General features: G+C 37.5%; 1 protein-coding gene across 2 annotated transcripts; it reads right to left on the bottom strand.

The window, feature by feature from the left end:
• Window positions 1-7,513: 7,513 nt before the first annotated feature.
• LOC132116636 (urokinase plasminogen activator surface receptor-like) lies at window positions 7,514-11,612 on the bottom strand. Of its 2 annotated transcripts, none has more exons than XM_059525493.1 (6): window positions 11,524-11,612; window positions 11,302-11,433; window positions 10,822-10,953; window positions 8,059-8,199; window positions 7,786-7,955; window positions 7,514-7,752 (listed from the first exon to the last, which is right to left on the bottom strand). In XM_059525493.1, the coding sequence occupies exons 1-6, from the start codon at window positions 11,570-11,572 to the stop codon at window positions 7,711-7,713; spliced, it is 666 nt and encodes a 221-aa protein (XP_059381476.1). In that variant the 5' UTR covers window positions 11,573-11,612; the 3' UTR covers window positions 7,514-7,710. The 2 variants fall into 2 exon arrangements, with proteins under 2 accessions (XP_059381476.1, XP_059381477.1); XM_059525494.1 differs by having other exon boundaries at window positions 7,813-7,955.
• Between the last annotated feature and the right edge of the window lie 661 nt (window positions 11,613-12,273).

Genomic DNA, 12,273 nt, shown 5'->3' with positions numbered 1-12,273 from the left:
TCCCCCATAATGCCGCCCTCCCAGAAAGCAGAGTTAGCACAAAGGCCACGAGAGACTGAACAGACATCAACACGGAGGACCTCAAACAATGATATGACAAACAAGAGACGAAAGACAGGGCATTAAGTAGGCTGTTGGAATGAGCTGCACCTGCCAGACGATCAGCGGCAACACCCACATGAAACAATCAACATGACATAACATGAATACAGCAGGAGACGGTGCATTCATGAACCGTGACACACAGAGGCTGTCCTGTACTGTCTGAAATGGTTATCTCTGTGGCGATGCATGTGAAAAACAGATTTAACTTATCATAAAGTCAATCGGGATACATAACACAGCCTACTATAGGCCTCACTACCCCCCCACTCCCCACCCACACACACAATATAGTTCCCACGTCCCTGGCAACAGGCCACTGTATACATTCACTTAAAACATAACCGACTGTGTTTACAAGAATACTGTCGTCCAGGTAGACATATATGAACTGATCAATCATATCTCGCAGCACGTCGTTGACGAGTGCGTGGAAGACCGCTGGGGAGTTGGAAAGCCCGAAGGGCATGACCAAATATTCAAAGTGCCCTGTGGGGGTATTAAAGGCGGTCTTCCATTCATCCCCCTCCCTGATATGAACCAAATGATAAGCATTGCGTAAGTCCAGTTTTGTGAAAATTTAAGCTCCCTGCAACCTCTCGAAGGCCGAAGACAATATAAGTATTCTTTACCGTGATGCTGTTCAGTCCTCGGTAATCAATACAAGGTCGCAGTGATCCGTCCTTCTTTCCCACAAAAAAGAACCCCGCCCCCGCAGGAGAAGAGGAAGGGCGGATGAACTTCGAAGCTAGAGAATCAGAAATATATTTCTCCATAGCCTCCCTTTCCGGAACAGAAAGTGAATATAATTTGCCTTTAGGCGGAGACTTACCTGAAAATAAATCTATGGCACAGTCGTAGGGACGATGTGGAAGAAGAGAAGCAGCACGAGACTTACTGAACACTTCCTTCAGATGGAGGTACTCCGCGGGCACGTTAGACAAATCCACCGCCTCCTCCTGTAACACAGACATAGACACAGACGGACAGGCAGACACTAAACAAGACTCATGACACTTTTTACACCAGGAAAGAATGGAATTGGAGGACCAGTCTATTTTCAACCTTTGCCTTTCTTTTTGTTATATTTAAATAGCATATTTAAATTATTAAATGAATTTTATTAAATTACGAATAAATAATTTTAAAAAGTAGTAATATTGATAATCTACTATTTTATAATAAATTATCAATTTTTTTACTTTTGCCTTATTCCTATTAATAACTAAAATACATTAAATCATTATATTAAAACTATACAATTATAATATTAATAATTGAATAAATTAACAGCCATTATAATATGTATAATAATTAACTAATTAAAATTAAAATGATTAAATTACATTTATTACTGAATCATTAAGTTAAAAAGTTGAATTATTATTATTCAACAGTAAAGGTTGTAAACAACTGATTAAACTGTATTGTTCACATGTTGCTGCCAAAGCTCCAGACCTTTTTGTTCTTTGCTTCCATCCTCGTGCAGTCTGCTCAGCACTCCTTTAAAGATGATGATCTGGGCCCTCTCGAGGTCTGATAAAGTCATTGCCTGTTTGATCGAACAGGATCTGACGGCCCACTTCACCATGCTCCGCACCACAAACTGCAGCACAGAGCGATAGTACCCGATAGTAGCCCCATACGTACTACCGGGCTTGGCCTTTTACCGGACAGGTGTAGGCTTGATGTCCGGCTCCCCCGCAGTAGAGGCACAGGCCAAGGGACCTCCGCCTCTCCTTCTCCTCCCGGGAAAGCCAAGCTCGCCCTACCTGCATGGGCTCGTGATCGTAGGAGGGGCTGGCCGCATCCCTGCCGCTGAATCGCACGTCCGCCGGTGTTCTGGATGTGGTGCTGGGTAAGCTCCTCCTCTCCATCCGCGTCAGACGTGCTTCGACCCACAAAGCCAGTTCAATCAGTCCATTGAGAGGCGTGGGGAGATCCAGGGCGTAGATCTCCTTCCGGACGCGGTCAGCCAGCCCATGCAGGAACATGTCCCACCGCGCCTCCTCGTTCCAATGACACTCCACTCCCAGGGTTTGGAACTCGATGGAATAGTCCGAGACGGATCTTTCATGCTGACGTAACTCCGCCAGCCTCCTGGCCGCTTCCCTCCCGGCAACGGCCTGATCGAAGACCCGTCATATCTCGGCGGAGAGTGCCTGAAACGAGGCGCAGCATGGATCCTGGTTCTCCCACACCACTGTCCCCCATAATGCCGCCCTCCCAGAAAGCAGAGTTAGCACAAAGGCCACGAGAGACTGAACAGACATCAACACGGAGGACCTCAAACAATGATATGACAAACAAGAGACGAAAGACAGGGCATTAAGTAGGCTGTTGGAATGAGCTGCACCTGCCAGACGATCAGCGGCAACACCCACATGAAACAATCAACATGACATAACATGAATACAGCAGGAGACGGTGCATTCATGAACCGTGACACACAGAGGCTGTCCTGTACTGTCTGAAATGGTTATCTCTGTGGCGATGCATGTGAAAAACAGATTTAACTTATCATAAAGTCAATCGGGATACATAACACAGCCTACTATAGGCCTCACTACCCCCCCACCCCCCACCCACACACACAATATAGTTCCCACGTCCCTGGCAACAGGCCACTGTATACGTTCACTTAAAACATAACCGACTGTGTTTACAAGAATACTGGCAGAGACAATTATTTTGAGATAATTGTGTGTGTATGTGTTCATTCAGAAGTTACGATACGCGAAAGATTGAATTAATACTGTGTACGCGCATTGTCTGAAATGCTGCTCTCAAACAAGTGCTAAACAAGTGCTGCTGCACGCAGGTTTGTTTGTTTCAACGGAGGATCAGTTGCCCTATTGGTTAAAATCCCCAAACTGTATACTTAAATATTAAATTAATAAATGACATCAAAACAGGGGCAGATTCGTTATGATGTGGTGGGCTGCTGTGGACCAGAAAGTCCAGGGCCACTTTTTGGTCCCAGTCCGCCCCTGGCCAAAGCTGATTTCGCAACATTGTTACTACACAGATGCACCAGTGCTGCGAGATCCAGTGAGAAGCATCTGAATTCTGCACAGAAATCCCTGTTATTAACAGCACTTATATACGTCAGAAACCAGGTCCCGGTTACCCAAAACGTTCTTATCGCTAAGTAGTTCTTAACCTATTCCTTAACCTCTCTCTTAACGTTATGGCACGATTCCCGACACGTTCGTACTCTAAGTATATCTTCTGTAAGTCACACTTTCGTAAGGTTGGTCTGGACCATTCGTAGCTCTCTCTTAGCGTTGTTTGAGCTCAAGACGCCACTGTACAGCAGTCTTTAGAAATCAGCGCAGCGCAGTACAAGTCAAACTATGGTATGTTGACAATGTTGTGGCTCAACAATGATTTCATGTTATTGACATTTTAAGACTCATAATAAAATATGTTTGCAATAGATACAGGCCTATTTATGAAGTTGACTTTTTTCTGGTATCAGAACTAATATGATGGTAGTTAGCCTAGGCTATTTCTTAATGTAATTAAAGCGAATTGGCAATTACTTTTGATAATTAAAATCTTGCAAACAATTTGGCTCTAAATGGCTAAGATCTATAAATGGGTAAGCATGGTGGTGTCCAGTAGCGACCAATATGGCAGCGATCCAACATGTCCTTAATTGAATCAAAGACGGTGCCGGACGCGGAGCCGTTTAGTCCATGTCAATATTTTTATTCGGCAAAACTTAAGCCCTTTTGACATTTTGCCTGACGTGGCTATATAAAAAAAAATTCGGCAACACATCAGGAGTCCAGGAGGTGCAGGAGGGCTGTCATGTCATTGCTGGCATCCCCAGAGTCTTGGGCCTGGTGGATGGCACACTCATCCCTATCTCCAATCCATCAGTGATTGATCAGGCGTAGCCTACCTATCGCGAAAGGGATACGCGACCATAAACGTGCAGGTTATAGTGGACAATAGGGGTGTGATCCCTGACCTGGTGGCAAGGTCCAGCAAAACTTCAAGTTCCTCTGACGAGAAGCTTGGTGCCCTTTTTTTACGTTGCTTCCCCAATATATTCTCTCTCTCTCTCTCTCTCTCTCTCTCTCTCTCTCTCTCTATTCATTATAGATGGGTTGCTTTTTATTGAAAACATTAACCAATGACAATCAATACCGCATTAAACAGAAGTAACTGCAGCTGCTTGCCAATCAATTCTGATTTTAAAGTACCTTACCATTAATATAAAAGTGTATTACATATTTTTTAGAAGCCCTTAAATCCATGTAATGTGATAAGGAGTGTGGATGATTAGTGAGGGATACCCGGTTCGTCTAACCGTCACAACATATCGTGTGAACATATTACTGACCATTTGATCATTTAATTTAGAGTCTATATTCTACTGATAACGTAAACTATGTTAAAATAAATGTTACTGGAATAATTTGAGGAATGTTTTATTTGCACAGAACGTGTTGTTTTTCTTAACGCTGTAATGCACCTTCGCGTGAAGTGGAAAATCGATTCCTGAGCAATCGATGCCGACTAATTCAGCACCTTCACTTGGGACAGCGCCTTTGTAACGTCGGACGTAAGAAGCAGCGTGTTAAGAAGCTTCCTAAGGGACACTTCGGGGAACACACTTAGGAACATAAACAACTTTGGTAAGATATATCTTTCGAGTCTTCTTAGCGCGCTAAGAGTGAGCGTTATCGGGGAACCGGGCCCAGAAGCGTAATGCTGACTGAAACCATGGTTTTGTGGTAGAAGTAGTTGAATGCATTAAATCCTTCATTTCAGGGTTTGTACAACCTTTTGAGACAAAAAAAATTCTCTCAATGACTTTCAGTGACTTTCAAGTATTTCACACAACTATTTCCAGAACTTTAAAGCTCTAAAATTATCCAGTTTGAATGTTATTTTAATGGGATGAACAAAATATACTTTGTGGTAAACAAACACTTATGTAAAATAAAAAAATGACATCATATCACAATTATAATCAGTAGAAAGCAGCAGAGAAGCACTTATTGACTTAATAGTCATTAATTTCTACTTTTCCTCTATATTTTGAAATCATAAAATCACTATAAAATATAAAATCATTAAAAACAGATTTTGTTAGAATTTTACACTTACACAAGTATAATAAGTCAAACATTTTTCTTTAATCAGACATAATCACTGAAGTTCGTCAGTTCCATATGCTAGAAAAATAATGGTACATTTAATGGAGTGGTATATATACATTTACTGTCTATCAAAAGTAGATGTAAAAGTAAATTTTGTATGCATCTTAACTCAGGTTTACTGCTTTACTATCAACTCTGTATAAACAATAAACAAACGAAAAATAAGCAAAACATTAACATGAAATATTATTAGTAACTGCACTTATTAATGCAAAACATTTTTTTATTTTTTATTTTTTGGGGGATTAAAAGATCTTTATTTTGAATACACCCACACATCATCCCCCAGCGCTACCAAATCTGATCCTGGTGCATCTTTCAGGCATTCTTATTAGCTACACAAACCAGAAACATGTTAGATCAAGTGACATCAGTTAACCTTTAGTCTTGCATGGGATGGTCATTTGATAGCATTGTGAAGTACAGTAGGTGTTGTTGTTTTTTGTTCCATAGTGATACATAGTGAATAAAGTTTTTTTGAGGGGGAAAAAATCACAAATCTGTTTATAAACTGAAGGCCTTTATCACATGTGTGTGTGTGTGTGTGTGTGTGTGTGTGTGTGTGTGTGTGTGTGTGTGTGTGTGTGTGTGTGTGTGTGTGTGTGTGTGTGTGTGTGTGTGTGTGTGTGTGTGTGAGAGAGAAAAGGCTACCCAGTACTTTATGCATATGCATCAGTATACCCCTCATGTGATTCAGTTTTGCTTATTTAGTTGCTTATGAAATTAAATCATCTTATAAATATAAACCAATGTATATTGAAAATTCTAAAATATAATAGGCTATTTGAAGATATGATATAAGATTTTGTGATAAAATAAATAGTAATAAAAGCTTAGAACATGTATCACTAAAAACAGTTGAGAGGCAATTAAAAAAGTGGAATGTATAGTTTTCATTCGCCACATTCACTTAAATTTTACAATGTTTACAAATTCTCTCTGAGCAATTTACTCACATCTGAGCAACATTTTAATTGGTATTTTCATCCTGTAAATAAATAAATAAATGATTGAACATGATTGATACAATGAAAAAATACCATATTAATACAACAGAAAATGCACGGAGCTGTTATGTAGTGTTGTTGCAAAGGTGTTGTTTTTCTAGTGTACAAAAGATCATCTGCTGCCACCTGCTGATAAATGATGCTACATGCACTTTCAAATTTGATTTAGTTACATTACCGGTATGTTCCAAAGAAGTAGGTAAAATAAATAAATAATTAAACCGGAAGAGGTTTATTTTACCTTTCATTTCTTCTAGATGTCACCCTCTTAGCAACGGAAAAACGATAAATTCTGTAGCTGAAAAACACTGTCTTTTACAACATGATGCATTGTTGTAGATCAGGGATCCTCAAATCTGGCCCATGAGATCCACTTTCCTGCAGAGTTTAGCTCTAACACTAATCAAACAGACCTCTGCATGTTAAGCAATGTCTTCAGGATCATTAGAAAATCACAGTAGGTGAGTTTGATCAGAGTTGGAGCTAAACTCTGCAGCACATTGACCCTCCAGGACAAGATTTGAGGAACCCTGTTGTAGATTAAACCAGTGGTTTCCTCCCAACACTTCACATTTAGCATTTTTGGGAGTCTCTACTAAGTGACCTGAATCAGGTGTGTTTATTAAGGTGACATCGAAAACTGCAGTGTTGGTGTGCCTCCAGTACCAGGGTTGGGAGCCACTGGATTAAAGTTTTAGTCCACCCCAAAATGTTGTCATTAATCACTTACCCTCATGTCGTTCCAAACCCGTAAAAGCTTAGTTCGTCTTCAGAACACAATTTAAGATGTTTTGGATGAAAACCTGGAGGCTTGAGACTGTCCCAAAGAGTGCCAAATAAATAACAGTGTCAAGGTCCAGGAAAAGGTATGAAAGTTGTTGTCAGAATACTCCATCTGCCATCAGATGTGCAATCTGGGTTATATGAAACGAAGGGAACACTTTTTCAAAGGAATTATTGAATAAAGTTGTTATTTTTGTTTTCTTCGCTCACAAAAAAGTGTTCCCGTCTAACTAAAACTTTACATAAAGCTTTAAACAAAGTCAAATACAACAATATAAGACATTACATTGTAAATATAACAAAATATAGATAGCAAGAAACACACAAGAGAAAACTAATCAAATAAAGGCAGTCCTGAAAGTTTAAAAAAATATCTAAAGAGTTTGCATACTAATAGATATTTTAGAGGTTGAAAAAGACAGGAATAAATAGGAAAATTAAAAAGGTCAAGAAACTTCCATTGGACCACTTGGTTTGACACCAAAATATTTTATTAATTCAGTACTGTATATCTATTGTTTCTAAATCTAAATCTGTTTCAATTAATCACATTAGGTCTCCAAAGATAATACAGAGAAAATACAAAATGTATATGTTTGTGAACTGCATCATGGTTTGTCTCTGCTGAAGATCTGCTGGATTCAGTGGAGCAGGATGAAGGAGAGCAGAGAACAGCAGACGCTCTGAGCACCGTTACACTGAGAGACGCTCTGAACACCGTTACTCTCAGAGACGCTCTGAACACCGTTACTCTGAGAGACGCTCTGAACACCGTTACACAGATTCCCTGAACAACATGAGATGACCTCCACATTGCTAACCACTGAACGACAGATTTCTTTAGAGATACAGCCTTTTACAACCATTGGCTGGTTTCGGGAGTTCTCTGATGAAAAGACAGAAAACAAAGGTTAATTCAGGCTAAGCTAGCAATTGGTATCATCTGTATCAAATGTTTAAAATTATGATAGTGAGACAAAAATAATGACTTGAAAGTTCTTTTTCCTTCAGATTCTTAGGTGTTATTGTAAAGCAGCCGTCTTCACTTCCTGAACAGCACAATATGTTTGAGCAGCTCTTCTCATCACAATAGTAACATTTCTTTCCATTAGGGACCATAATGGACTGAACTTGAGCAACCCTCCTGAACTCAGGTACACATTTGGACAGAGGTGGAAAGAGTACAAAAATATTCTACTCAAGTAAAAGTACCATTACATTAATGAAATTTTACTTAAGTACAAGTAAAAGTACCAGTCTAAAAATCTACTCAAGTAAAAGTAAAAAGTAGCTCATTTAAACTTTACTCAGAGTAAAAATTACTTAGTTACATTTTAACAGTGGGAGGGAGTCAAAATGGGACAGGCCAAGGGTGTCAAACTCAGTTCCTGGAGGGCCACAGTCCTGCACAGTTCAGATTTAACCCTAATTAAACACACCTGATCCAGCTAATCTAATCATTTATGTTTATTTGAAAACTACATGATATGTGTGCTGGAGCAGGGTTAGAACTAAACTCTGCAGGGCTATGGCCCTCCAGGAACTGAGTTTGACACCCCTGGGATAGGTCTATTACTCTCAAACTAGTTGTTTTTAATTAAAGGAATCAGTTATTTAGAATAATAAAACATTTGGGCTGTTACCAGGCAAATCAGTATCAACAAACTCATCTTTTAATGCAGAGGAAATGCAGAAGATTCATTGGAAGTGGCATTTAGATGTATTACACTGTTTAGTGCAGGACAAGAATGCATTTAACCTGCAGTTACAAATGCATGAATAATGTTTTGATATACAAGACATAAAATGTTGAATACTCATTTGAAATGATAAGAAATTAATTATTTAAAAAAATCAAAAGATACTTTAAATGTGAAATTAAAATGGCCAGTATGTGTCAGCAAGTCACTGTTAATAAGTGAGTCATTGCGATTGAACCGAATCATTTAAACGATTGATTCATTCAGGAACGAAACACTGTCACGTTGCTCAGAGACGCAAAACTGTGCTTTGGTGGCTGTGTTTGGAATTATTTTCTGTTGTAGAAATAGAGCTAAAAAGGCAATATGGCGTCTAAAACGCAAGTCTCTTAATTAACTTGTTTACTGAACTGTTATATATATATGTATGTATGTATATATTCATGATGATTTTTGGAGGAAACGATGGCATTCTTTGTGTGATTTTGATTTAATATATGAAATTATATAAATATGTGAATTTTCTGCCCCTATATCTTCAATTTTGTGATCATTCTAAATGCATATTAGGAGACTGAATCACACAGTGAAAGAACGCACTATAAATGCGCGCGCACATCATTAAAACAAAAATAGCACACTCCTCACCACGGTCTTTTTGGCTAATTTGTGCAAAGCCTCTTGCTAAAATGTCAAAGCTTCATTTTAACCACCAATGCAACGATGCAATTACTTAGCTTACCTCTACATTCTTGCGAAGGGTTGATGTCTTGTCGAGATTTTATAAGCTGCTAGTTTGGTCTTCCTAGGCAAGTACAGCTTACACTGCATAATAGAGCATACATATGGCCAGGGGTTCACTTCATTTCCTTCGAGTTCAACTTCAGAATATGACGGGGTTTCGTTTTCAGCGGTGTCTGCACCACTAACGCCTGTTTTGTCCGTCTGCATCTTTCTTGTGATTTTAGCGCCAGTTTGCCCTCCTGCCCATTATGCCGTAGTTTCCAGGGAGCGATTTATTTATTTATTTTTATTTATTTTTTTTACTCAGTAATTAATGTGTTTTAAAATGTAGCGAAGTACAATACTTCAAACAAAATATACTTAAGTAAAAGTAAAATTACAGATTTAAAAAATTACTTTAAAAAGTATTAGTACACAAAAAAGCTACTCAATTACAGTAACGCGAGTAAATGTAATTCGTTACTTTCCACCTCTGCATTTGGAGTACTGAAGAAGTTATTTCTGGAGCCAGTTCCTGTTCCTGGAATAAGGTTTGATTGGTTACCCATGAATGCCAATTAGAAAATGAGTAGTTTCATATTTCTGCTATTTTGTGTAATTTTTTTGTAATTCTGTAATGTGGTTTAAACTGTATTTACTGTAACTTTGTGTAATTATTTATTGCTTGTTTAACAAATACACTTTGATCATTTGTGACATCTTGTCTTTTGACTCATTACAAGACAAATCACACAAAACATGCTTTGTTGAAGTGAGTAACTTTAAATAGAAAATATTTAGTTAAAGTAACTAGAACTAATTGTGTGGAACCACTGTCCATAATTGAAATGAGTAATTTGAAACAAACGTCCTTATGTTGATAGAGTGAAACAAAATTGGCTAGATTGAAATAAACCAAAACATGTTCAGTTAAGTTAACCGGTTTAAGTTGAAGCAAAGTGAATAAATTGATTTGGTTGGACATTACTATTTCACATAGATTCTACCTCATTCAGTTGTGTTGTCACAACACAAAGAGTTTGCATATATTCAACAAATTCCATTAATGTTATCAAAACACAGTTTGGTTGTGTGGAACCACTGTCCATAATTGACTTAAGTAAGTTTAAAGAGTCATTTTTTTGAGTGTGGGATCTACGGGAGGAAATTATTTTAATTTTTTTGTACAAAATATAATCGAATAAATCTAATGAAATAGCTATTTTCAATTATAACTGCCAAGCTGCACCCGGCATTTAATTTCCTGATAAAGTAAAATAAGTGTTGACTTATAGAGAAGATATTTATTTGCATAGAAAAGTGCAATACCTGGAGCATAATGGGTGTTACATCGGTCTGTGTCACAACACTTTATGACATTCCTTAGAAAGCCAACATTTTGGGAACCACTACGACAGTCAGCAGAACAGCCTTTACCCCTTGATATAGTAGTAATGCCCTCTAAAAATATCAATGATACAGAATGATACAGGAAAGACCACATTATTGCACATTATTTTAATGGACAGTTTATTTATAAATATTTCAAAGAAGCAGTCAGAGTAAAAAAATAATAATAATAAATAAATAAATAAAAAACTCACAGCTACAAATCAAAAAAGAAAACATGTATTTTTTTTCGTTACAAGGATTTTTTTTAATACAAATTGTATTGTTAGCATAACAACCTGAAAGAAAAACTAAATCCAGAATATATAAATTCTATGAGAAGTTAAATTTCCACTGTTATAATAGCATTTTCATCAGTCAGTTATAAAAGTACAATTCAAAACATCCTAATGGACTTACCAACTTGCTGTACTACTGTGGCACTCATGCACTTGGAAAATTTCGTGGGGCATGTGTAAACCTCTTGATCTGAACAAGAAACATCCATAAGACTATTACCTCTGCTGCACTCATAACAGCTGAGAGAGTGTCCTTTAGTAATAAGAGAGAGACAGTGAAAGAGAAACATCGATTATCTACTTATAAATAAATATCAGTCAATCAAGCTATATGTCTTTTTACCTGCAGGGAAAAGAACGAACAGAAGAAAAACTGAAATCTGTAGATCCATTTTTGATCAGAAGGTGAATGAGATAACTTCCCTGTTGGAGTGCCAATTTTATAGCTTATCAGAAGGGGAGGGACTTTATGGGAAAAGTTTAAAAATTTAATGTTTAACGTTAATAACCTTAAAATAAATAGGTCTAGCTTATTCAGTTTGTTAAGAATAAGGACAAAAAAATTATCATATTAAATAACATTCTTCTTGTGACATTTTGCAATATATTTTTATTTACACCCCAGTTTAACAAATGAATAAAATTTAATCAATGTATTTTACAACTTAATAAAGGCTGCACAAAAAGAAATTTGATGATATTTTTTTACAATAATTTTTACAATAATTTTTACAATAAGAAAGTCACAGGTGTGAAGCCTCAGTTCAAAACCAACTATTTAAAAAACCTTAAAAAACTGAAAGATGCAATAGCAGCAGAGGGAGGATCAGCTACCTTTAAACACTTCTGAATTCATTTACAAAGTAAGTGTTCCCCCGAATCATAAGAGTATTCAGGTGTTCACATGCTTTTGGCCATAATGTGTTATTTTAAACTGACACATATAAATGGCAGTATTATAATTATTTTGTAGTAGCTTCAGAGTGGACAAAGACAGGCATTAAAGAATTTACCAAAATCACATTGACGTCAGTTAACCTTTAGTCATTGCATGTGATGGTCATTTGATAGCATTGTGAAAATACAGTAAGTG

The sequence above is a fragment of the Carassius carassius genome, chromosome 36, assembly GCF_963082965.1.
Source record: "Carassius carassius chromosome 36, fCarCar2.1, whole genome shotgun sequence".
Classification (NCBI taxonomy): Eukaryota; Metazoa; Chordata; class Actinopteri; order Cypriniformes; family Cyprinidae; genus Carassius; species Carassius carassius.
The sequence above is the reverse complement of the archived record's forward strand: the minus strand, read 5'-3'. Positions and strand labels throughout refer to the sequence as shown.